The sequence below is a fragment of the Chlorocebus sabaeus genome, chromosome 9 (genome assembly GCF_047675955.1).
Source record: "Chlorocebus sabaeus isolate Y175 chromosome 9, mChlSab1.0.hap1, whole genome shotgun sequence".
Lineage (NCBI taxonomy): Eukaryota > Metazoa > Chordata > Mammalia > Primates > Cercopithecidae > Chlorocebus > Chlorocebus sabaeus.
In genome coordinates, this window is record NC_132912.1 from 12,959,984 (window position 1) to 12,987,466 (window position 27,483).

Sequence of the window (27,483 nt, forward strand, 5' to 3'; positions counted from 1 at the left end):
TGGACAGGAGCCCCGTGTTACTCACCCTGGCTCTCTAAGTCCTCAGTTAGAAATCTTATCAGAGGTCCTGCCTCACCCGGCTTGACTATGGAAGGCTTAAGGAAATAAATGCTAGGCCATTCTTCTGGCAAAGAACTGAAGCTAGTATCAGTCATCTAGAGAAACCTTCCCTGGGGCTGGGGAAAGTAGCCCTTTTTCTGACCTTCTGGTTATTTGTTCCTTTATGTCTATCTGAACGTTGAACCATGAGTTGGTCTGCATGAATGTCTGTGGACTCCTTTTGAGTTTGTTTGTATAATTATTTCCCTGAAGTCACAGCCGTGGGGGTGGGGCATTGGTACAGCTCTGGGAAGGCACATATTGACAGATATTGGCAGATGTTTCTTAGAATGACTGGGATACGCAATTTAAAACTAAGCAATGATGTCTTAGTCAGATCAGGCTGCTACAACAATATGCCATGTGGTTTAAACAACGGATATTTATTTCTCACAGTCTGGAGGCTGGAAGTCCAAGATCAAGGTATCAACCAATTCATTTCCTGGTGAGGACTCTTTTTCTGACTTGCAGACAGCCACCTTCTTGCTGTGGCCTCACATGCTGTAGAGAAAGTACAGAAGAGCAAGCTCTCTGGTATCTTTCCTAAACCAGTCACTGGCAAAGAAAACAGGATCATGATTGTTGGCCAAGTGTAGCAGTTGACAGTGGGGAGCAGCCTTGAGTGAAAGCAGCATTCTTCTAGGCAACTAACCACGTCTGCCATGGACCATAGGTAGGATGACGTTGGAAAGAGGGCTAGCATGGCTAAAGATAGTATCAAGACAGGACATCAGAAGGTGACATGCAAGAAGTAACCTAGTGCCAGAACAAAGAGAGACTGGGTAAAAGTTTGGATTTTAACCCAAGGGCATTGGGAAGGGTTTTGAGCAGTGTTGTGATCCAGTCTGATTCACATTCAAGTATTATTCCAGCCACTCTGAAGAAAGCATTGGAAGGAAAATGGGGAAGGTGGAGATTGAGTGGGAAGCTCTGGGCAGAGGAATGGTGAGAGGTGCTTCTCCTGGGGAGGCAGTGATGATGGAGAGAGTGGTGGAGTGATCTCAGATTTATTTTGGGTGTGGAGGATGAAGGAGAGGGAGTCTTTAAGTCTCAATCCAAGGAGTTGGCTTAAATAACTGTGTTGATGGTTAAGAAAAAAGAGAGAGGCATGGAAGAGGAGCCGATTTGGGAGGGTGGGTGAGATCAATAGTTTGGTTTTGGATACGTTAAGCTTGAGAACCTTGGGAGATACCCACTGAGTAGTGTATGCACGTGTAGTGTTCAGGAAAGGTCTGGGATAGAGATACTGGCACATACTTCTGAGTATGATTTGACAAGTGGTGCACCCAAACCCTTATGATTTCCATATACATTGCAATATTTGCCAGGGTTCAAGTGTAGTATTAAGCAAACACATGCCATATTTCTTTGAGTATAAATTTGGTAAGTTTCCACTTGATGGTTTCCTGGTCACGCGAGCTTTGCCCCAGAGACTAGTCCCAGATCAATTTCATGACTGTGTCAGATTTCAAGATGGCAGCCTGGGCTTCTGTTTTTCCAGGTGCCTTCCAGAGCTCTGTGAGTCCCAAGCAGAGAATGAATGGACTCTTGGCATCTCAGTTGTATTCTGTAAGATGTTCAGACTCCTATGGGTGATACGTCAAATCCTGGGTATGATTGAGTACATAAGACAGCTGTACTTGGAGAACCACCAGCCTCAACTTTATTATCAGTAGATTAATCTCCTTACAAATTCATCTTTTCTCACCATACAGATGGTTGGTACTCTGTTGAGAGGCATCGAGTCTGTATCATCTTTCCATGTTTTACCCTTTGCACGGTGCCTGGAATAGAGAAGGCAATTAATAAATGCTGGTTGTTGACACTAAGAATGATAAGTTTGTGGCTGAGGGTCTGATGTACAGGGAGGCCCATGCACAGCTATGGTAGGTCACAGAATGCAGTGGTCACTGAGGACAAGGAAAAGCACCATCAAGGTGGGTCTAGAAGGTTGGATAAGCAGAGAGATAAGAGCATCAGACAGGATGGGGAGGGAGGCAAGGACCAGAGCAAAGTGCTGCGGCCTGCGTGAGGGCTCATGAAGCTATCCTCTGACCGTTCTGTAGCCTGAGTTTGTGTCGATGTCAGAGATAGGCACTGGATTTAAGCAGCGTTAGACATCAGAACTCGTGTGTCTCATTCTCAGACTCTTTCTCCTTCCCGTGGGTCCTCCATGCCTGGTCTCCCATTCCCATCTAAAGACTTACCCACCAGGCCACTGAGCGGTCCATGACCAACAGGCAGCATGCCAGGGAGGCCGCCTCCCCCGGGGAAGGCACGGAGCACCTCATTCTTCCCAGCTGCTGTAATGGAAAAGAGGTCAGCCCCTGCAGTGTTTTGGAGCATAGCACTCTTATTTTTGTTTGATAAACCTGTCACGCTGAGATATCAGACTGCAGCCAAAGTGGCCGTGACAGGCCACGGCACCAAGTTTTCTCCTCTTGCACGCCATGTAAACATTCCTCCTTTTGCTGGTGTGTGCACTTGATAAATTGGCCCTCTTTTGGTCTCCATTTATCTACTATTCATCATTTGGAAGGAGAAATATTTTTTCCTACCAAGGACACTCATTTTTAAAAACTCATGTGATGGGTTCTTATCCTGCCAGGAATCTTGCTTTGGGGATTAGGACTTGCAAAAAACATCTTTGCTCAAATAGCTTATGTTGCTGGGAAGGACTGAGGATGGTGTGGGTTGGGCTTTGTGATAAGTGTGTTGTGTCCAGTGTGACAGGCTTGGCTCAGCCAAGATAGCATAAGGTCCAAGGCACAAATTTCCTCAGTCAAGATGAACCTCAGCATCTCACAGGTCAATCTTGATTTTGTGATAACATATAGCCCGCCTTTCTTCTCAGAACTTGAAGAATACTCATTTTTTTTAATGATTATTTAATGATCACTTGCCTAAATTATGTTCAAGGATGCTGTGTATTGTGAGGAGACACCATGAATGTGGGCTAACAGTGGAGAAGGATCCTAAAGAGATTCCCACTCCCAAATTGGAACAGGCATTTCAGAGGCACAGGAGCAGGCTGGACAGGTGGGCTGAACTTGGCCATGGGTGGGGAGACCTCAGACATCTCTGCCTAGAAGAAACTCTAGGCAAAACCTTGATGGTACCCCGCTTTCTTTAGTGGGCCTCCACATTGCTCACTTTTTAAAATTTGCTCACATAAATGTCAATTTGCCTGTACATGCAGCTGAATTAGCTTTGGAAGAATGGAACAGGGAAGGCCTCGTCTGCATGCTTATATCCGTGTTCTGAAACAAAAGATGATCCTCGCCAACGCAGTTCCCATGCCTTTGAGCAATTGACAGCTGATCTTGATGGAATACATATGTTCCAAGGAGAACTTGAGCCCAAGCATCCCCCGAAGAGAATGCAGCGTGGTCACCGAGCCCCAGCCCCAAGCCCTGGGGGGTCGTGATGGCTGTTACTCCTATCAGTATGAGGAGTGCTGACTTTAATAGGGGCTGTTCACTGACGTGGCCAGCGGGCAACAGTCACCTGGTTATATTCATGAGCTTTGTGAGGTGGGGCACGGTGCCTCATTCCGGCCACTGTGGGCCCATGGTCTGGATTTGGGCTTTAGAAATTTGGAAACTCAGTTTGATCTGTTTTTTCATCTTGTTCAGACATCTTTGTGAATTGATTCACAGTAACTAGACTCAGGAAAAAAAAAAAAAAAAGACTGGACTGTCCATTGACTAAATCGTAATGCAGTTTGTGCTTCAAAAGGTAATTGGATATGCGTGTCAACAAACAAACATGTTCTCTCCCCTATAGGAAACGCTCCATGAGAAATCAAATGAAAAGCAGAAATTTTCTTTCTTTTGGAACAGGGTATCAGAGCAGTGGAGGCGGGTGGCCTTAGATATGTTCATGAAGCCTGTGCTGGTCTCCAGGCCACCTTCTCCACAGAAGGATGATTCCACTGAGCAGCTCTTTCTATTGGCTGGTGAGCACAGCTGACCAGTTCTTGTTTTTTGTTTTTTTGTTTTTGTTTTTTTTTTTTTTAGAGACAGGGTCTTACTTTGTCACCCAGGCTGGAGTGCAGTGGCGCAATCATAGCTCACTGCAGCCTTGACCTCCTGGGTTCAAGTCATCTCCCCACCTCAGCCTCCGAGAAGCTGGGACCATAGGAGTGTGCCATTATGCCCAGCTAATTAAAAACAAAACAAAACATAGAGACAGGGTCTCACTATGTTGCCCAGGCTAGTCTTGAACTCCTGGCCTCAAGTAATCCTCCCAAAGTGCTGGCATTACAGGTATGAGCCACCATGCCGAGCCCCTACTGACCAGTTCTTATGACCCCCGCCTTTCTTCTGCTTTAAAGACCAGCCACCGGCCACCCACCCTTTCCCATGATCACTTCTGCATTGTTGTTTGATTTCAGTAGGCATTGATTGTTTGTTATGATTCCCAGCTGATCGATTTTAGTTCATGGATTGCATTTCGGTTTGGCTGCTTTCAAGGGTTTTCAGAAAGGACCTCGTCTCCCCATCATGTTCTCTGCTGGGTACATCCTGGATATGGCTAAATGCCACCTGTGGGTTGTGACTCCCTGCAGCTTTAGTTGGAGACAGAAGTTGGGCCATATTTCAGCTTTGTTAAGCTGAGGCAAGGGACTTGAGTCATTGTCTGTGACAGTTGGTTTACTCTACCTCTAACCCCTCAAAATACTCTGGCGTCAAAGAGCAGGTGCAGGAGGCACACAACAGTGATGGGGGAAACTTCACAAGCAGTGCAGTTGAGGGGAATCGGTCTTTTAGATGGTAAGGAGAGCAGCTCCCTGCCAGTGACCTCAGGCTGTGTGGAATGCACCAACTTCTGTGGTTTTGCCTTCAGAAGCCGTGAGGTAGAGAGGGCACCACAGAGCGAGAGGTTGGAAGGTCGTGACTCACAGCCATCACTTTTGTGCCCTGAATGGCCTGGCTTCACGCCAGATGGAGAAACATTTTACTTCCTGTGCTCTCTTGTTTTCCTCTTAGCCCCATCTCCTAGAAGCCGTCATTTACATAGCAGCTAAATGCTCTGGGGTATTTAGCCTGAAGAATGGAAGGCAGGAGATTGACATCCATTCACTTAACTCACATTTATCGAGCCTAAAATGTGTCAGGCAGGTTGATGAGGATGCGGAGATGGATTTATCACCGGCCTGGCCTTGGAGGCACTTACTGTCTGCTGGAGGTGACAGACAGTAAACAGATAAATTACAGTCTAGTCTTCCAGCTGTCTGAAATGGGAGGGAGTTGGTGGGCAGCTCCTAGAACAGAGCCGGGACTCTGCTCTGCCTGAGGAAGCCTTCCCAGGACAGGTGACAGCGACCTGGGTTTGGAAAGATGGGTGAGAATCTGCCAGGAGAGAGGGAAGGGCTCTGTCTTGAGTATCTGCCTAGAGAGATTGATGGTTCTATCCTCTCAAGACCCAGTTATCTGAAAATAAAAAGTGCTATTTGTGTATGAGAAAAGAGGTGCCATTCAATTAGAAACATAGTGTTTAAAATAGAGTTTGAAGGAGTTGATTGAGCTTTGAAATTTTAATATCTCAAACTTGGGGATGGGGAAAATATAATCTCTGAATTATCAGGATTTTTTCATTCCCCTAGCAGGACACTGTGCACACGGAAGAATCAGGGGCTCTTTATTATGGTTTTAAGTACGTGTTGGAGCTGCACAGCAGCAGCACTCAGCAGGACAGGGGCAAATGCCCAGCTCCACGGTGGGTGGCACCATAGCAAGCAGGTGGGTTCAGGCCCCATTCATGATAAAGAGAGTAGGGATGGAGGCCAGGAGGGGAGGGATTCCACTGCACACCAGCAAGTCAGGGAAACCCTGGAGGACACAGGTGGGAGGATCCTTGAAAGAGTTGATCAGAAGCCCATGACTCAACGCAACACCATGTAATGTGGTGCACGGTGCCACCTTCCCGCTTCTGGTCTCCTTGCCGTCCATGTTCCAAGGGCTTGTTTTCTAGTCCATCTCAGAAGTTCATTGTGAGGAGTCAGCGAAGAGGACACGCCGAAGGTGCAGTGCAAGGCCTCAGCCAGTGGGATGGAGGGAGCGAGACATTGCCCAGGTGCCATTGTCAGCCTATGCAGATGCATAACTGCTTACCCATCCAAACTGGGAGCCGGGGAGGGAAAGAGGGAGATAAAGAAGGAGAGAAGGAAGGAAGCCAGGGAGGGAGGAAGGGAGGAAGGAAGAGCCTAACCACCAAGTAAGCAAAGTCAAACTGCAGAAATCAAACTTGGAAATCCTCCATGGGTTCCGCATCATTGGTTAGCACTTGGTGCTAATCGCCTCCAGATTGGTTGGATGTCTGCACTCCTCGTGCTTTGGTGTGAAATCCACCCCTCATGAGAACTAACTCATCTGCTTTGTCCCCGGTGTGCACTCAGTTTCACTGTTAGCATGAGCTGCGCTGAAAGTGGTTTTTCCCCAACTTCCTGCAGATGTGTTTTGCCCTTTAGGAGGAGGCTTGGTGCTCTGCACAAATGCCCTGGGCTTTGTTGAGGTGGTGTCCATTTGGCTAATGCAGGAATCAAAACGTGGATTTTGCTGCTCGCTAGTCATGCTTGGAGATGTATTTTGTTCTCCCTCCCCTCCTCCCCGCCAGTGTTCAATTTCTGTCGTGCATAAAGTTTCTAAGGAATGGGTTTCCTTTTTCCTCTCCAGTATTCCCTTTCCTTTTTCCCCTAAATCTTTTCCTAATCTGCTTACTCCTTCTCAGTTTGCAAGGCATTATCTAAACCTCAGGGGGTGCAGCAGGCATTTATCCCCCTTGCATTTTCATCACCAGTACTTTGCTGGAGTCACTCTCTGCATGGTTTAATATGTGAACCATTCCTAGTTTCCCCGGCCTGCTGTCTTGTAAGTTTACAAGGAGAAAGCTCTGGAAATGCACACAGTCAAATATACAGTTACTGAAATAATTGGATTACATTTTTATAACGATTCAGGTCTCATTGGCCATTAAATGCTATAAATCCAAATAATATGCTGAAACCTGTTTTGATTACTAAGTCGGCCTTGCAAATAAGTACAAAAGATTTATCAGCTTTTAAAAGCTTTGCTTTATTTTATTATTCCTTAAAGTCTGTCTTATTATTCCTTAAAGTCTGTCATATTATACAGAGTAAGATTAATACAATTCAGACTTCTTCCTACAGGGTGCAGACATTCGTTCGATAAATATTTGTTAAATATTGACCGAGTGCCAAGGCAGAGGACAGACAGTGGCCACCCAGTGGTCGCTACATGTGGATACACTCTGATGTCCAAAGGAGTGATGCCCAGAGTAGATTGATTTTGCTTGTGTTTTTCAGACCCCTGTTGGACCTGGGTTGGCCTTGAAGCCTGCCTAGTGTGTAATATACCTGGGGATTTGTTGTTTTGGTCATTTTTATGGCAGCTTGGCCTCACTGTATAAAAGATATTCCTTAAACAAATATGCCTTTGAGCAAGCGTTCTCAGGAATGCTGGAGCTGTTCTTAGAATTGGGGGTTCCTTGGCTAAGTGTTCAGAAATACTGGCACACAAAGATCAGACTTCTAAAGCAGGTCGAGTGCATTCTGTCATCATGTTCATAATACAGTGCTCAGAATAATGACCAGAGGCAGCGTCTCCCTCTGTCCTTTCCGTAACAGCTTAGAAGGTTCTGTCAGGGTGTACGGTTGTTAGTGGGTGGTTCTGAGATGTTGCCCAAAATTTTAAAATATGTTGCTTCGTTTTGATGGGTAGAGTGTGGGACATTGGGTTAAGTCCTCAGGGCTCATCTGCTCCTCTCTCCACCTCAACATTGTTCTTCCCCATGCTATGCGGCTGCCCTTGCACTTCAGCGTCTTTCAGCTGGAGGAACCTGAGAAGGAGGAGATGGAGTTGGGATGAAAAGGAGAACAGGGGGATAAGGGTGTGGGAACCAGCATTTAATGATCACTATGTCACTGGAACTTTCAGATGTTACATCTCTAGCATCGATCCATCCATCCATCCATCCATCCATATTTCTGTCTATCTAGCTATCTGTCTATCCATCCATCCATCCATCCATCCATCCATCCCATCCATCCATCTGTCCATCCATCCATCTCATCCATCCGTCCATTCATCTCATCCATCCATCCATCCATCCATCTCATCCATCTATCCATCCATCCATCCCATCCATCCATCCATGTTTCTCATCCATCTGTCCATTCATGTTTCTGTCTGTCGTCTATCTGTCTATCCATTCATCCATCCATCCTTCCATCCATCCATCTTGTTTATCCATCCATCCACCCATCCATCCATTCATGAATCCATTCATTCATCTTTCTATCTGTCATCTATCTGTCTATCCATTCATCCATCCTTCCATCTATCTATCCATCCATCTCATCTATCTTCCTATCTATATCTATCTTCGTTATCATTATCTATCATCTCTCTCTATCTATCTATCTACATCCATCACCTGTCTGTATAGCTGTGTGTTTTATATATCATACATATTAGCATATGGAATACATGACATATGTTCCAATATTTATATAAGGTGGGTGTTGTTATCCGCATGCACAGAATAAACTGAACTCAGTGAGGGTGACTTTTTTTCCCAGTGTCACTCACACAGTTCCTGATGGAGCCAGGCTCCACACCTGTGTCTCCTTTCCTCTGACTTGCTGGCTGAGGAAAACTTTCCACACAAGGAAAAAGTCGCCCTTTTTCCTTGAAAAAATCACTTCTATTCTCCTTCATGGCCTTTTCTTCCAGTTGGACTAAAACACAGAGTCCTGGGTTACCATTATTCAGTTATCAGTGTGAACTGTTGTGTTCAAATATTTTTTCAGAAAATAAAATAAGTCTCAGCACTTTCACAGGTGTTTAGAAAATTCACTTATATCTGTTAACTTTATTTCCCAATTTCTCCCAGTCAGCGAGGCACTCCTGTGCCCTGGCCAGCCTCACAGAGCCCTGCAAGGCCTCGCCAGAGGGAACTCTTTGCTTTTGTATCCTCTTGCAGCTTTGCATGGGAGCGTAGCACTGGAAAAAGCCTTCTCTTTCCTGTTGGGATTTGCTCAGTATAGACGCACCCTCTTCTTCTCCAGTCCCTCTCTTCACAGACAGGGCCATCATGATCCTGGCCATTCTCCTCCCATCTGTCTTCAGGAACACAGACTGGGTATAACATTCCACATTGATTTTGGAACTGCAAGACCCCTGGGCTGTTCTTCATTTCTTTCTTTCTTTCTTTTTTTTTTTTTTTTTTTTTTTTTTTGAGACACAGTCTTACTCTGTCACCCAGGCTGGAGTGCAGTGGCACGATCTCAGTTTATTGCAACCTCTGCCTCCTGGGTTCAAGCAGTTCTGCCTCTCCTGAGTAGCTGGGATTACAGCCACGCACCACCACGCCCAGCCAGTTTTTTGTATTTTTAGTAGAGACGGGGTTTCACCATGTTGGCCAGGCCGGTCCTGAACTCCTGACCTCATGATCTGTCCACTGCGACCTCCCAAAGTGCTGGGATTACAGGCGTGAGCCACCGCGCCCGGCCCGTTCTTCATTTCTTTGGCAGGTCACATGACCTTGTCTCTGGCTCTGTTTCCAAAAGTATAGTATAGAAAAATCGTGACAGTCTGACTGCAGAGGTAGGTTCTGAAAGAGAACATGCAGGTATGGTGTTTCCCCAGCTTTGTAGTGGTACATCTGGATGGAGGTCCCAAAGATTAATATGACCTGGCTCTGGAGTTGCACAAATAGAGTAAAATTCTGTCCTGTCTCTTAGATGTAAGCAAGTGGTCTAATCTTTCATGCATTTACTTCCTCATCTGGAAATTGAAGATTGAAAAAGTTAGCTTAGAACTGCATTAAATGAGACAATAATATATGTAAATTGCATAACCCAGTGTCTGGCATGGTGACAGCTCCGTACATGGTAGCTGTGGTTATTAACATTTACAGGAGCCGGGCGCGGTGGCTCAAGCCTGTAATCCCAGCACTTTGGGAGGCCGAGATGGGCGGATCACAAGGTCAGGAGATCGAGACTATCCTGGCTAACACGGTGAAACCCTGTCTCTACTAAAAAATACAAAAAACTAGCCGGGCGAGGTGGTGGGCGCCTGTAGTCCCAGCTACTCGGGAGGCTGAGGCAGGTGAATGGCGTGAACCCGGGAGGCAGAGCTTGCAGTGAGCCAAGATCGCGCCACTGCACTCCAGCCTGGGCGGCAGAGCGAGACTCCGTCTCAAAAAAAAAAACAAAACATTTACAGGACACATTCTCTAGAAGTGGTTTCTCTACTGTAGAAAAGTAAACGTTCCACTGTCCCATTTAAATAAGGCTGGACTACGGAACCCTGAGGGGCAAGACCTGGGTCTGTCTTACTACTCCATGATCAGCATTTCACACAACACCAGTGCTCTATCAGTATCTGTAGAATTGGCCAAGCATGGGTGTGGCTCACACCTGTAATCCCAGCACTTTAGGAGGCTGAGGCGGGCAGGTCACTTGAGGTCAGGAGTTCGAGACCAGCCTGGCCAACACAGTGAAACCCCATCTCTACTAAAAATACAAAAATTAGCCCAGCTACTCTGGAGGCTGAGGCAGGAGAATCGCTTGAACCTGGGAGGTGGAGGTTGCAGTGAGTCGAGATCACGCCATTGCACTACAGCCTGGGCAACAGAGGGAGACTCCGTCTCAAAAAAAATAATTTTATATATATATACACACACAGATATATACATATTATAGATAGATAGATAGATAGATAAAATATGTGTCTGTAGAATTGGCTTGAAGTAGCCTTTGTTTTTCTAGACCAGAGCTCTGGCTGGATGCCCAGATCTCTTCTTCAGCTCCCTGTGACTCACTTTCCCTGTCTCCTAAACAAGGGGTTGGACCAGGTGATAGCTTCTGGCCCCCAGAATAAAATCTTTGACTCTGCGAGTCCCTCTACTGTGAAAAGTACTTCTTCAAACATACTTTTTAGCTTCTGGTTTAAGGACTCAGGCTGGGAGCGGGAGGCGCCACCTGTCAGCTCTGTCATCGGATGGGCAGTTGCTGGTGGGAGGAGCTCCACATCAAGGAAGTCCCTGGAGGCAGTGGTTGAGGCCCTGGACCTAGGTGGGCCCAGGGCATGTTGAAGTTTCCTTGTGTTCATTCCAGTCTGCCTTGAGTAGTGTCATTTACAGTGGATGCCATTGGCCATCAGGAGACTTTACTGCAAAAATAACTGAGAAAGTACTACACTTGGGAAAATTTGGTTCGATTTTCCTTTTTCAGGGTAAACACCTATTTTGGGATGTTCAGTACAACTTCTTAAGTCAGTACACACACACAAGCATGAATATTTCACACAAAGTATTTCTTGTTCATCAAAGAATAATCAGTCAACAAATACTCATTAAATAGTATTGAGGCCAGGCATGGTGGCTCACACATGTAATCCGAGCACTTTGGGAGGCAGAGGCGGGCGGATTACCTGAGGTCAGGAGTTCGAGACCAGCCTGGTCAACATGGTGAAACCCCATCTCTACTAGAAATACAAAAATTAGCCAGGAGTGGTGGTGGGTGCCTGTAATCCCAGGTACTTGGGAAGATGAGGTGGGAGAATCGCTTGAACCCGGAAGGTGGAGGTTGCCATGAGCCAAGATTGTGCCATTGTACTCCAGCCTGGGTGACAGAGCAAGACTCCCGTCTCAAAAAAATAAAAAATAAAAAATAAAAATACTATTGAGTGCTAATGAAAGATACAGGCTGAGTATGATGGCTCATGCCTGCAATCCCAGGATTTTGGGAGGCCAAAGTGGGAGGCTCTCTTGAGCCTAGGAGTTCAAGACCAGCCCGGCAACACAGCAAGACCCTGTCTGTACCAAAAAAAAAAAAAAAAAAATTAGCCCAGTGTGGTGGTACACGCCTGTGGTTCCCACTACTCAGGAAGTTGAGGCAGGAGAATTGTATGAGCCTGGGAGTTCGAGGCTGCAGTGAGCTATGATCATGCCACTGCACTCCAGCCTGGATGATAAAGCTAGACCCTGTCTCAAAAAGAAAAAAAAAAAAAAAATACTAGGTCAGGCACAGTGGCTCATGCCTGTAATCTGAGCACTTTGGGAGGCCAAGGTGGGCAGATCATGAGGTCAGAAGATCAAGACCATCCTGGCCAACATGGTGAAACCCCATCTCTACTAAAAATACAAAAATTAGCTGGGTGCAGTGGCATGCGCCTATAGTCCCAGCTACTCAGGAGGCTGAGGCAGGAGAATTGCTTGAACCCGGGAGGCAGAGATTGCACCACTGCACTCCAGCCTGGCAACAGAGTGAGACTCTGTCTCAAAAAAAAAAAAAAAAAAAAGAAAAAAAAAGAAATACTAGATATGGCACAGGCTTTGTCCTTCAGGGACTCATTATCAAGGTGTGAAGGTAAACATAATCATGATAATAAGCCATAATATCTTTACATTTCTTTCTTTCTTTCTTTCTTTTTTTCTTTTTTGAGACGGAGCCTGGCTGTCTCCCAGGCTGGAGTGCAGTGGCGCGATCTCAGCTCACTGTAAGCTCGGCCCCCCAGGTTCACACCATTCTCCTGTCTCAGCCTCCTGAGTAGCTGGGACTATAGGTGCCCATCACCAAGCCCAGCTAATTTTTTTGTATTTTTAGTAGAGACGGGGTTTCACCGTATTCACCAGGATGGTCTCGATCTCCTGACCTCTTGATCCGCGCACCTCGGCCTCCCAAAGTGCTGGGATTACAGGCGTGTGCCACCGCACCCGGCCGCTAATTTTTTATTTTTAGTAGAGACGGGGTTTTACCATGTTGGTCAGGCCAGTCTCAAACTCACTCCTGATCTCAAGCGATCCACCCACCTCAGCCTACCAAAGTGTTAGGATTACAGGCATGAACCTCTGTGCCTGGCTGATAGGCCGGTATCTTTACATTTCTTAAGAGAACCCTAGAGGGAGGTGGGCTGGACTGTGAAGAATGAGAACTGTTTGAAGAGGGACCGAGTGGGGTGGGGGGTGGCAATCCTTGAAACAGGCATTTAACGACTCGTGCATCCAGCCACCTTTTGCTGAGTGCATGCCATGTACTGGTCTAGGACCAGGGTTGCAAAAAGGAATGAGGATCACCACCGTTGGGGGGCTCAGACTTTATCAGAGAAGACAATGGGATGTAGACAGATAGAAACCAACACGCATGCCTTGATAATGGTGCCTGGGAAACTTGCAGAACATCAAGCTGGGGGCCTGCCCTGGCAGGGTGGGATCAAGAAAGACATCACTGAGCATAGACCCATGCACGGGGCTTTGGGGGAGAGCAGGTCACATCTGTGCACAGCGGGAGAAGAGCAACCCTGGGCACAGAGAACGGTGCATAGAAAGGAATTTTCTCAATTAGGGATGCAAGGCTTCCCCTGACCAGCTCCAAATTACCTTTCCTGGTATCTTCTACACTTGCTGTTTATTTTGAAGGTTAGTGTTGGGTATCTGTCCCCCTGACCCCCAACTAGAATGTAAATGGCATGAGAATAGGGACTCTGACCATCTGTTCCATGCCTGGGACCTGGTCAGTGCTCAGTCAGTCTTTGGTGACAGCCAGAGGACTCCCTGACAGGCGGTTTTATTAATATTAGCTTCCCAGCCTGAATCACTGCTGTAGATGCAGGTCACACCTGCTCCCGGGAGCCTTCCCTGATTACCTGTCAGACTACTCACTCTCCCCTGCCTTCCTGCAGCAGCTGTGGAGGAGGAATCCACCTGTTCCGTAGCATCCAACCTCTGGGCCCTGGCAGGGCCCACACCTTTTGCGTCCCTTTTGCAGCTCTGCAGCCCAGCAGGACCTCACAGTGTTGAGGCTCCTCCCCTCTTTCAAAGTGGCCTTCTCCCGAGCTCCACCCTTGACCCTTGACTCAAAGTCACCAGCTGAGCAGGTGGAAGGCCAGGGAGATGACCTAATGTGTGATCAGCTGGGTGATTTTTGTCCATGCCAGGGGCTTGCTGGCACATACAAAGAAGCAGATAAACTAGCTGTGCTTACCCAGCCGGCCAGCCATGCCAGGCTTCCAGGGAATTTGAGTCTGGTCCCCATCCACATATATGCATGCTTGAATACGCCAAGACTGTGGGGACTTTGGGGGCTGTGGCAATCTGGCTAGATCAACACCTGTCTCTGGTCACTCAAAGTCATATCTGTTTGGAATCGCTGCTGACCAGACACATGGGCTAGATCGGGTCTGTGGCGGGTCTGTGTGCGACCCCTGAGCTGAGTGATCTTATCTGTTCTGAGCGATCACATCTCCTGTCCCGGTTTTCATGCATGTGCTGATGGTTCTCTCCCAGCACCCCTATGATACACCAGTCCCTGGCATCAGGCCTCTAACTCCAGCTGCCTGCTGGCTGCCTTCACCTGAATCCCTCACGTGTACCTGGTCCAGCTCTCCCCGGCCTGAAAGGAATCCCATCTTTATCCTTTGTGGGATGTTGGCAGTTCTGGTTGCGTGGAACAGATTCTCTCCAGTTGCCTTAAGGAAGAGGGATTTGTTGCACAGCTTCATGTGGAATGAACTGGAAGGCCGAGCACTGATGAGACAGCGAGCATGGGTTCCTCTCACAGCCTCACCACTGAGTGGAGGTCTCTCCTCCTGGCCCATGCTCTGCCCTCTTCCCTGCTTTCTTTTATTGTTCAGTCGACACCTAGGCAAGATCCAGTGTAATTATCAGGGCTAATTACCAGGGATGGGGCTGCCTCGGGGAGTTGGCTCCGCTGCCCTCTCTCCTACTCATCCTGCCTACAAAGAACTGCCTGGAGCCACCCCTCTGAGCAGGCAGCATCCACTAAAGAGGGAGCTGGAATTACCAGGTGCTGTGGTTGACACAGCCAGGCCACCTGGGCCACCTGCTCCTTGTCCTGCATTCTTCAGGCAGTGGGCGTCATCTCTAGTCCATGCTGGGGACCTTTGAGGCATCCTGGCCTTCGCTGTTTACACCGTCCTACGCCAGATCTGCCCGGTTGTGTCTGAACTGTCTGTTCCTCCGTCCAGCTCCACTGCAGGCCGCGTGTCTCCTCTGGCGGCAGCAAGTTGGCGATTTGTCTTCTTGCCTCAAATGTCTCTGCTGCAAAGTCAGTTGTCCCTATCGCCCCTCTGTCTGTACCTCTCAGGGGCTTCGTTCTACCTGCAAGATAGACCACCCACCTGAGGGTGGGGAACACAGGCCTCCCAGGCCTCAGCTCTGGCTGCGCACCAGCTTACATGCCGCACCGCAGCAGCAAACCGCTCTTCTATGCTCGAATCAACTGCTGGTTTACGCCCCATGCTCTTATTCCTGGGCAGCCACTCCTGCCGGCAGCCCCCGTTTCTCCCATAAAATTCCTGCTCATCCCCGAGACGGGGCATAGGCGTCTACCTCCTCCCCTCCTGCCAGGCAGCTTGGCTTGCAGACCCTTGTCTACCCAGAATAGCCTCTGCAGATTTGTTCCTGTCACCTATGTCATTATTATCTCTTTATGTGCCTCTCTCGCCCCCTCTGAGCTCTTGAAGCCAGAAACTGGTTCTTAACTTAGCATTGTATTTCCAGTGTCAAACTCAGTATCTGGTATGTAGTAGCTGCAAAACAAATACTTGACAAATGCATGAGTGCTCAGTATACCTCCTCCTGGCCTACATAGGCCAGGAGGTACTAAGTGACTATGTGTATGTTGGCCAATTAAAAATGAAGACAGTGGCTGAGCTCAGTGGCTCACACCAGCACTTCGGGAGGCTGAGGCAGGTGGGCCACCTGAGGTCAGGAGTTTGAGACCAGCCTGGCCAACATGGTGAAACCTCATCTTTACTAAAAATACAAAAAATGCTGGGTGTGTAGTGGCAAGGCGCCTGTAATCCCAGCTACTCTGGAGGCTGATGCAGGAGAATCACTTAAACCCAAGAGGCGGAGGTTTCAGTGAGCCGAGATCACACTACTGCACTCCAACCTGGGCAACAAGAGCAAAACTCCTTCACAAAAAACAAACAAACAAACAAAAACAAAAACGAAAACTGTGAAATACTATAAGATCCCTACGGGGCTGGTTGTGGTGGCTCATGCCTCTAATCCCAGCATTTTTGGAGCTTGAGGTGGGTGAATTGCTTGAGGCCAGGAGTTTCAGACCACCCTGGCCAACATGGTGAAACCCCATCTCCACTAAAAACACAAAAATTAGCCGGATGTGGTGGTACACACCTGTAATCCCAGCTACACAGGAGGCTGAGGCAGGAGAATTGCTTGAACCCAGCATGCAGAGGTTGCAGTGAGCCAAGATTGAGCCACTGCACTCCAACCTGGGCAACGGAGTGAGACTCTCTCTAAAAAAAAAAAAAAAAAATCCATACAGAAATACTTTTTAAAAATCACTGCCTAATAATAGCCATCCCAACAGGTAGGAAGTGGCGTCTCCTTGTGGTTTTGATTTGCATTTCCCTGATGATTAGTGATATTGAGCATTTTTTCACATGCCTGTTGGCCATTTGTATGTCATTGACAGATCAAAAAGGCAAGGTCTGGGGAGGATTTGCAGGTGTAGACTCTATGGAAAACAGTGTGGCAATTCCTCAGAAGATTAAAAATAGAACTACCATATAATCTAGCAATTCCAAAAAAATGGAAATCAAGATATTGAAGAGAGATTAACACTCCCATGTTCATAGCAGCCTTATTCACAATAGCTGAATAGGTGGAAAAAAGCTAAGTGCCTATGAACATATGAGTGGATAAAGAAAACATGGTAGGTGCATACAATGGAATGCTATTCAGCCTTTAAAAAGGAGAGAGTTCTGCAACATGTGACAACATGGGTGAACCTGGAGGACATTGACACAGTGCTAAGTGAAATCAGCTAGGCACAGGAAGACAGATACTGCATGATCCCACTTGGACAAAGTATCTAAAATAGTCAAACTCATAGAATGAAAGAGTGGAAATGGTGGCTGCCAGGGACTGGAGGGAGGGGCATGGGGAGTTACTAATCACTGGGAACATACAGTTTCAGTGAAGCAAGATAAATGTGTTTGACAGACCTCCCGTGCTACACTGCACCTATAGTCAACAGTAGTGTAGTGTACACTTAAAGATGTGTTGGCCGGGCCTGGTGGCTCACACCTGTAATCCCAGCACTTTGGAAGGCCGAGGCAGGTGGATCACGAGGGCAGGAGATCGAGACCATCCTGACTAACAAGGTGAAACCCCATCTCCACTAAACACACACACACACACACACACACACACACACACACACAAAATTAGCCAGGCATGGTGGCGAGCACCTGTAGTCCCAGCCACTCAGGAGGCTGAGGCGCTGAGGCAGGAGAATGGCGTGAACCTGGGAGGTGGAGCTTGCAGTGAACTGAGAGCCAAGATGGCGCCACTGCACTCCAGCCTGGGTGAAGAGTGAGACACCGTCTCAAAAAAAAAAAAAAAGATATGTTAAGATGCCAGGCACAGTGGCTCACACCTGTAATCTCAGCACTTTGGGAGGCAGAGACAGGTGGACTGTTTGAGCCCAGGAGTTCGAGACCAGCCTAGGCAACATGACAAACCCTGTCTCTACAAAAATAAAAAAATTAGCTGGGCATGGTGGCGTGCACTTGTAGTGCTAGCTACTTGGGAGGCTAAGGTAGGAGGATCTCTTGAGTCTGGGAGATGGGAGGGTGCGGTGAGCCAAGACTGCACCTCTGCATTCCAGTCTGGATGACAGAGAGAGACCCTGTCTCATTTTTAAAAAAAAGTGTTAAGAGGGAGGATCACATGTTGAGTGTCCTTACCACAAAATAAAATATAACAGTCACCGCTTGGTGTCCCACGTGGCTGTGGCTGGTACTCCCCTAGCACCACTTTTTTTTTTAATGGGAGTCTCACTTTGTTACCCAGGCTAGAGTGCTGTGGTGTGATCTCAGCTCACTACAACCTCCGCTTCCCAGGTTGAAGCGATTCTCCTGCCTCAGCCTCCCATATGTAGCTGGGATTATAGGCACCCGCCACCACGGCCAGCTAATTTTGGTATTTTTAGTAGAGACCGGATTTCACCATGTTGGCCAGGCTGGTCTCAAACTCCTGACCTCAGGTGATCTGCTCACCTTGGCCTCCCAAAGTGCTGGGATTACAGGCGTGAGCCACTGCGCCTGGCCCAAGGAGCATCTTACTTGTTAGACCCTGCCTGTGGGAGCTGGGGGTGGAGAGACAGGGTCCCATCAGAGGGTTCCACTTGCAGGTGCAGGGGCAGGTAGGGCCAACCAGACGCCCCACAGAGAGAATGCAAAGTCAGATTGAAGCCCAAAGTTCAATTCTCGAGCCCCTCCCTTTAGTGCATGAGCAAAATGGTTAAGAACACAGGCCTAAAATCCGACAGAATAGGCTCAGGCCCTGATTTTGCTGCTTGTTGGTTTCTTTGCCTTTAAAATGAGGGATGTGTGAGGACTATATACGAAAAGGGAGGTCTGGGAACCACAAGGAATAGCACCGTGACCCTGGGCTTCATTGCAGCTGAGCTGTGAGCACCTCTAGACCCAAAGGGCTGAGGGGAAGGGAAAAAAAGGCAGCAGGAAAGATAGTAAGGTGTAAGAGTTCCTCCTGGAAGACAGACCCGAGGCTGGGATGGAGGCAGTGAAGAGTGCTTTGAAGTTGAATTGCCTTGATTGGGTGTGACAGTTGCAAATGCCAGTGTTATTCTGAATCAGGAACTTCGAAGCCTAGAAAAATTGGGAAAGGCATTATTGCCTTTGAGGACCCTTGGCGATATAATTTGTAGATTATTTAAGGGGTTGGATATGTAAAAGAAGCCACATTTCTGGAACATTCGTAAATAACCCTGGGATTACCAGTGTGAGTGGGCGGCGCCGTGGTCACAGAAGTCCTCTGTGTATCAAGTAAAACAGCCCAAGGCTGTTACTTCTCCTCTTAGATCGCCTCCACGCAAACCTGCTAATGACATAGCTTGGCCAGGGAGCTCTCTGAAATTTCTAGATCTAAGGAAGATTTTGTAACTTCTGTTTGTCCTTCTGTTATTTTACAATCCTTATTTTTAAATCTTTTTTCTTAATTTTAACTTACTTAGGCTCCAAGCTCAATCCATTTCCTTTTCCTGTGTCCTCAGTGTAGCTGCACAAACACAATATCCTATAATACGAAAATTCGGAAACAAAAAAGAGCTAAGGCCAGAAGAAACTGGAATATACATTTAAAAAATTGGCACCCGGAGAATAAATCTTTCTCGGAATTTTCTTAAAGAATTTTTTCCTTGCAAAGAAAGCCAAACCCTGAAGAAAGACACACGTGGTTGTAAATAAACAAAAACCTCACATATCTAGAATTTAGGTTTTTTTCCAAGATGAACTAACATTTTGCTCTGTCTGCGTTTCCTAATATGCACATTTCATTTTGCCTGAATCCTCATCGTGGGAGAAATGGACAGACCCATCTCAGAGCTCCAGGATTTCCGCGGGCAGTGAGCTATGTGCCTGGTGGTTTCGGAAGCCCTGGCTCTTGCTCATTTCACCAAAAACAGCACATCTTTAGAAATGAAATTTTCCAGGCTCTTAGCCCCTAAAGCAACCTTGTGGGGAGAGATTATTTTGATTCTTCTGGGCCCACAGAATGTCTCACAGCCTTTAAAAATGTCATCAGGCACACCCCTGCGCAGCGGTGACTGGTGATGCGCGTCCCACGGGAGGAACAGCTGAGGAATGGCGGTACCAAGGTGGTTTTTCTAACCTGTATTGCATTTCTTATGTGCTGACAGTCTAATCCCTCGCAGTCCTGCAGTCTGTTGATTCTTGTTAATTTGTTCTCATTAGACTAGTCCCTAGGCTGTGGCTGTGTTGATCTATGTGGTACAATTCAGGGCTTGTTTGGGTCAGAACTCCCACCATGGGACAAGCATGGTGGCTCACACCTGTAATCCCAGCACTTGGGAGGCCGAGGAGGGTGGATCACCTGAGGTCAGGAGTTCGAGACCAGCCTGACCAACATAGAGAGACTCCATCTCTACTAAAAATACAAAAACTGGCCGGGCACGGTGGCTCACGCCTGTAATCCCAGCACTTTGAGAGGCCGAGGCGGGTGGATCACGAGGTCAGGAGATCGAGACCATCCTGGCTAACACGGTGAAACTCCGTCTCTACTAAAAATGCAAAAAATTAGCCGGGCGTGGTGGCGGGTGCCTGTAGTCCCAGCTATTTGGGAGGCTGAGGCAGGAGAATGGTGTGAACCTGGGTGGTGGAGCTTGCAGTGAGCTAAGACCACGCCACTGTACTCCAGCCTGGGTGACAAAGCGAGACTCCATCTCACAAAAAAAAAGAAAAAGAAAAAAAAATTAGCACAACATGCTGGCAGGCACCTGTACTCTGCTACTCGGGAGGCTGAGGCAGAATTGCTGGAACCCAGGAGGTGGAGGTTGCAGCGAGCTGTGATCACGCCATTGCACTCCAGCCTGGGTGACAGAGGGAGACTCCCATCTCAAGAAAGAAAAAATAAATAAATAAACTGCCACCGTGGCTGCCACCCTCTGGGTTGTCACAGCCCGAGAAGCAAGTTCTGCACCATGCAGCATTGCCCCTGGCCTTCTGGAATCAAGCACTGTCTTCCTGCAGCCTTAGGCCCACCTCTTCCTGGCCATCCAGTGCCAACCAAGGCCAGCGCCTGCCTCCACATGGGCCCCAAGCATGTGCTAGGTCTTTTCCTGAGTGTTTTAGCCAGCCAAACTGAACCATAGAGCCACAGTATCTTGAAGCTGTAAAAAATATTAGGAATTTTCTAGGCCAGCCCTTCGTGTTTTCAGGGAAGGAAATTTTGGTCCAAAAAATGCATCAGTGGTAAAAGTAGCATTGAAACTGATTTCAGAACTGCAATGAGAATCCTTGATTTTATGGAACAAATTATAGTGGGTCTAATTAATGAGAATTTCCACTCCCATTACGTGTGTCAGATGACTGTTGTCCCACCGGAAGTCTAAATTAGAAGTCACTTGCACCAGCATCGATATGATCCGTTAAAAATCAACCTTGAAATGGTTCCATGGAAACATGGGTAGTAGTATGCTATTGCAGTCTTACAACGTGTGTCAGCCCTGCTAATACTTACTGCATGTTAGTGGGCAGAACCACAACCCTCCACGTACCCAGTTTGGGCATGGCAGCATGCTCATGTGCAGGTTATGTGCGTGACAATGTGCAGGTTATGGTGTCTTGTGGCAACTTGATACTCAAGGTCATAAAATTTTATTTTCTTCCTCTGATGATTTCTGAAATAAAATGAAACTGGAAGGGCCCTGAAATGGATTTTAAACATATATTTTGTTGGTTTTCTCCATCAGCTCATCCTCTGTTAGGGACAGTATTACAGACAGTAAGATCAATAACGTTTATGTGAAGAAGGCTGTCCGGTAGGTTTTTAGGGTGTGTGGGACTCTGTGGTTAATTCTGTGCAGAGTTAAGGGGGACTTCGATAGTTATATTTACCTTTGATCATGACCTGAATTGACCCTTTTGGCTATTCATGACATCGCAGTTTTACTCCTGTGCTGCCTATGCCTGTGGCATGTGTGCTTTTTTGAGACAGAGTCTCACTGTGTCGCCAAGGCTAGAGTGCAGTGGTGCAGTCTTGGCTCATTGCTCAGCCTCCCACCTCAGCCTCCCACCTCAGCCTCCCAAGTAGCTGGGATTACAGGCGCCAGCCACCATAGCCAGCTAATTTTTTTTTTTTTTTTTTTTTTTTGTATTTTTTAGTAGAGACGAGGTTTTGCCATGTTGGTCAGGCTGGTCTCGAACTCCTGGCCTCAAGTGATCTGCCCGCCTTGGCCTCCCAAAGTGCTGGGATTACCAGTGTGAGCCACGGTGCTTTGCCAGATTTTGTTTACTCAGTTGGTAATGTCTCTTCCTTCCAGGCAAAGTGTCAAATCACCACATTGGATATGCAGATGTTCCAGCTTTTACTCCATTTTGTCTTCCAGGCTCTGCGGCTACCCTCCTTTTTATGATGAAAATGACTCCAAGCTCTTTGAGCAGATCCTCAAGGCAGAATATGAGTTTGACTCTCCCTACTGGGATGACATCTCTGACTCTGGTAGGTCTCCCACAGGCAGCTCCCAGTGGGCGGCCCCTGTGACACACCCAGACCACATGACCCTGACAGGCCCAGGGGACCGTGGGCGGCTCAGAACAGTCCTGAGGGTCCTGTCTTGGTTGACTGCTGTAACGAGATACCATAGACTGGGTGGCTCAAACAGCAAACATTTATTCCTCACAGCTCTGGAGGCTGGGAAGTCCAAGATCAAGTCGCCAGCACATTGAGTATCTGGTGAGGGCCCACTTTCTGGTTCATAGACTGCTGTCTTCTCACTGTGTCCTTCTCACCGAGCCCTCACATGACAAAAGGATCAAGAGAACTCTCTCAGGTCTCTTTGATAAGGGCACTAATCTCATTCATGAGGGCTGCATCCTCATGACCTAATTACCCCCAAAAGGTCCTATCTCCAAATACCATCACATAGGTTGAGATTTCAGCCTATGAACTGTGGGGTGTTAACACACTTACAGCACACAGTTCATAACGGCTCTCAGGATGCTTCATGAGCTACATATTTGGGTTTGACCTGCAAAGAAAGAGGACAAGCTTGGGACATCTGACTGGAGCCACGCTGAGAGATGGGGACCCACTCATCCACCTCTCCTAGCCATGCCCTGTTCTGGGTGCTCCAGGAGTGAACCAATAGTAGCTAAGATTTATTGAGCACTGACTATATGCTGAGCACAAGACGCTCTGTATGTGTGCTACCTCACTCAGTCCTCAGGACAGCCTGTCAGGCGGGTATTACGATTATCCCCATTTGACAGATGAGGAAACCGAGGCTCCAGAAGGTGAAATAACTTGACCAAAATCATACAACTAGTAAGTGGCAGAACTGGGATTTGAAATGCCACACTGAAACGTTCCTAAGGAAGTTCACTGTTCTTCCTCAGGGATAAAGATCAAAACCAAGGCCTGTGTAAATTAATGAAATCTCTCTGAGCCTCAGTTTCCTCGCTGGTAAGATGAAGCTGGTAACAATAGTCCATCTACCGTAGAGCGTAGCAGAAGGGTGAAATGAGATCATGAATGGGACAACGTGTTATGGTCTCTGTGAGCTATTCAAAGAGACCATTTTATTATTTGTGTTACTTCCTCCTGAGTGGAAATGCCTTGGTTTTGTCTTCAATCGTCCAAAACCTGGGCCCGGAGTATAGTTGTACGAGGCTTACAGGAAAGAGCCACATAGGAAATATTTTCCTTCTGACTTCAGAAGAGCACAGCCTTCCCCCAGAAGCCCAGTCCTGTGGGCATTGAGGGGCCACACCCTGCAGTGCAGCAGGTTTTGGACCTGACCCATGAGGTCATCAGTTCTGCCACCCGGCCCCTCACTTTCCCAGGGTCTCCTGCTTCTGGGCCATCCTTTCTCCTGGGCTGCCAGGTACTCCCCACTTCCCCCAGCAGGGCACGGCTCACTGCTTTGCAGTTGCCTGCTGCAGGGTTTGTAATAGCCCAAGTAGGCCACACGTGGTACTTTCTGGGGACTTGGTATCCACAGCACCAAGCTCAGGACCTGTTGGGCTAAGCAGGCAGTCAGCAGGTTTAGTTGAATCAGCCACATCTAACATATGGAGATAATGTCACCAAAACAGTTCTCTAAGGCAGTGATGGCCTAATTAGAGGCACATGATTACAAAGATACTTCTCTTCTCTCAACCAAAGCTATCACTAGCCACTAGAAGTAAGGGCCTTGGAGCTGGAAGTCAGCGTCCCAGGTGGCCTCGTCACTACTGGGTCACCCTAGAGTGCCAAGCCCTGGCTTTCCTTTTCCCCACATGCTGGTGCCTTTGTGTCCAAGGTACAGTAGTCTCTGTGGAGGGCTGGTCTCATGTTTTCCATGCTACGCACGCTCCTCCTGAAGACCTGGTGGAATCATATTGTCACATCTCAAGTCGCAAAGTGACTCCTTCCCTTGTGCCTTCTTTTTGAACAGCAAAAGACTTCATTCGGAACCTGATGGAGAAGGACCCAAATAAAAGATACACCTGTGAGCAGGCAGCTCGGCACCCATGGTAAGGAAAAGCACCTGCTCAGCAGACCGTGCCATTTAATGCCACCCAGAGGGGCATGAAACTTCCTGTTGGCTATTGCCATTTATGAAATCCACACATGATTATTACAAAGTTCATTTCATTCTGGCCGGTGACTTTCCTCCTCTCCCCAAGCCAGCATTTGAACTCTTGTACCCCCAGGACACAGCTTCCGGAAGCACCATGAGAAGTTAGTATGTGCATTCGTCCATTTTCACGCTGCTGGTAAAGACATACCCGAGGCCGGGCGCGCGGTGGCTCACGCCTGTAATCCCAGCACTTTGGGAGGCCGAGGTGGGCAGATCACCTGAGGTCAGGAGTTTGAGACCAGCCTGGCTAACATGGTGAAACCCCATTTCTACTAAAAATACAAAAAAATTAGCCGGGCATGGTGGCATGCGCCTGTAGTCCCAGCTACTCACGAGGCTGAGGCAGGAGAATCGCTTGAACTCAGGAGGCAAAGGTTGCAGTGAGCCAAGATTGCGCCATTGCACTCCAGCTCGGGCAACAAGAGCGAAACCCTGTCTCAGAAAAAAAAAAAAAAAAAAAAAAAAAGACATACCCAAGACTGGGCAATTTACAAAAGAAGGAGGTTTCACTGGACTCACAGTTCCACATGGCTGGGGAGGCCTCACAATCATGGTGGAAGGCAAGGAGTAGCAAGTTGTATCTTACATGGATGGGAGCAGGCAAAAAGAGAGAGCTTGTGCAGGTGAACACTCCTCTCTCTGAAATCATCAGATCTTGTGAGAGACTTAGTCACTATCACGAGAACAGCACAGGAAAGACTTGCCTCCGTGATTCGATTACCTCCCACCAGGTCCCTCCCACAACACGTGGGAATTCAAGATGAGATTTGGGTGGGGACACAGCCAGACCGTATCAGTAAGCAAAAGATCGTGACTTTTGCACTTCACAGAAAGTCTTTAGAGATATTGAAGGTAATCGTCCAATGAGGCATTACAATCAGAGTTTTATTCCTTGAGTTTATTATTAGGTAGTTAAATGAAGTTACATATTTTTTTCCTTTTAAGATGCTTTTCATATTTGTGTTTCTTCAACTTGAGAGGGACTAATTGATAGTTAGTCGATGGTATTCTACACATTTTCAGCAGTGGTCGTGAGGCTACCTTGCTTTTGTGCCCCTAATTTAGAAACCAGCTTCACTATCGGCTAGCTGCAATGCTAGGTTTACACTTCTGTGAGCCTCTGTTTCCTTGTTATTAAAATGAGAATAACAATACCTAATTTGCAGGGCTGACATAAGAAATACCAAAGATAATGGATGTAGAGGGTTTAGCACAGAAACCCTCTGGTGCATCAGAAATGCTTAAGTTAATTGTAGCGATTGTTTTGCTTTGTTTTGTTTTGTTTTTGAGATGGAGTCTCTGTCACCCAGGCTGGCGTGCAGTGCTGCAATCTCGGCTCACTGCTGCCTCCACCTCCCAGACTCAAGGGATTCTCGTGCCTCAGCCTCCCAAGTAGCTTTGATTAACAGGCACCACCATGTCCAGCCAATTTTTTGTATTTTTAGTAGAGACAGGTTTCGCCGTGTTGGCCGGGGTGGTCTCGAACTCCTGACCTCAGGTGATCCCTCCACCTCGGCCTCCCAAAGTGCTGGGATTACAGGTGTGAGCCACTGCGCCAGCCTGTAGTGATTGTTATGTAAGCACCACAAGCATCCATTGTGAAACAAATGCCGAGAGTCATAAAATACCAAAGATAATGAAAATAAATAGACAAAACCTTGAGATCAGGAGAAAATCCCCCTAAAAATCACTCCTGAAAACCATCCCCCCGTGTCTCCCGCCATCCTCTGTAGCATTTCCCCTGGGGTCTTGTGTGCTGGTCAGCCTTCTAAAGGGGACCTGCTCACAGGCAATGTCCTGACCCCATTTCACAGTATTTCAGTGTATAACACCTGTCATTAATTGACTGTCTATTATATTCCAGCCCTGGGCTAATTGCGCTAATGTATTCTCTTTTTTTTCCTTCATAATAACCCTGTGAAGTTGTATTTTCATTTCAGGGATAAAGAAATAGAGAGATGGCCGGGAGTGGTGGCTCACACCTGTAATCCCAGCACTTTGGGAGGCCAAGGCGGGTAGGCCACTTGAGGTTAGGAGTTCGAGACCAACCTGGCCAACATGGTGAAACCCCATGTCTACTAAAAATACAAAAATTAGCCAGACATGGTGGTGTGTGCCTGTAATCCCAGCTACTGGGGAGGCTGAGGCCTAGAAATCACTTGAACCTGGGAGGCGGAGCTTGCAGTGAGCGAAGATGGTGCCTCTGCACTCCAGCCTGGGCCACAGAGGGAGACTCCGTCTCAAAAAAAAAAAAAAAAAAAAAAGATAAATTAACTTAGCTGAGACTCCACAGCTAGCTAATAGCAAAGCCAGGATTCCAGTCAAAACTATCTGGTTCCAAAATGAATTCTCTTCACCCTCACACTGGAAGGAGAAGAAAAGGGGAAGAAAGGAAAGGCTTGGGGGAGAAGGAAAGAATGTTCTGAAGAAGTGGACAGTTGTGACTGTGTATCATCTTGGTTTTGTTTAAGTCACTTTGGGCTGTAGTCAAAAGTATGTGACGAGAAAGGTAATAATGGTTTTCTGACTTTATACACATTAGACCTTTAAAGCTGAAAGACTTTGAGATTTATCTTATAAAGAATGAAAATGACCTCAATAAAAAAGGGAGGGCTATGAGCCTAGTGCTTATTGATAATCCATACTTGCTCTGTAGAAGGTAAGAAAAAGGCCAGTTAACACCTGCTCTGTCCTTCACCAAACATTTTGGAAAAAACAAAGAAGGGAGAGGTCCGTTTTCCTGAGGAGGCTGGGAGAGGGGCACAGAGGGCCCAGCAGGAGGCGGTGCCCGTGCCGAGTGCCGCACCATGAGAAGGCTTCCCCCAGGCCAGCGGGAAGAGGAGCGGATTCCAGGCAGATGAGCATCTGGGCCTACAACGTGGGAGCTGAAAACTGCACGTGCGTTCATGGTGCCATGAACATGTGGTATTCCAGAGTAGGAGAGGACGGAGGAGGCAGGAAATGAGACTGGGAAGGAGGGCAGGAACTTGCAGGCAGTGCAGGGGCCTGGCCTGGCCTGCTTGGCTCCAAGTCCTGGCTTCACCACTCACTACCCATGTGGATGAGCTCCTAAGCCCTTTGGGCTGCCCCTATAGATTCAGATCTTGAATAACAATAATACAGACCCCGCAGGATTTTCAAGGGGTTATGTGAGATAATACATGTGACAAGGAAGAAGCGTTACACCAGACACGTCTGTG

General features: G+C 47.6%; 1 protein-coding gene across 5 annotated transcripts in view; it reads left to right on the plus strand.

Annotated features, from left to right (window-relative positions):
• Nucleotides 1-27,483, plus strand: part of CAMK1D (calcium/calmodulin dependent protein kinase ID) — a 490,514-nt gene that overhangs the window by 446,868 nt on the left and 16,163 nt on the right. For all 5 annotated transcript variants that reach the window (XM_008002265.3, XM_008002267.3, XM_008002270.3 and 2 more), the window contains 2 exons: nucleotides 22,049-22,161; nucleotides 24,098-24,176. In XM_008002265.3, coding sequence (XP_008000456.1) covers nucleotides 22,049-22,161; nucleotides 24,098-24,176 — 192 coding nt within the window. The remainder of the gene's footprint in view (nucleotides 1-22,048; nucleotides 22,162-24,097; nucleotides 24,177-27,483) is intronic.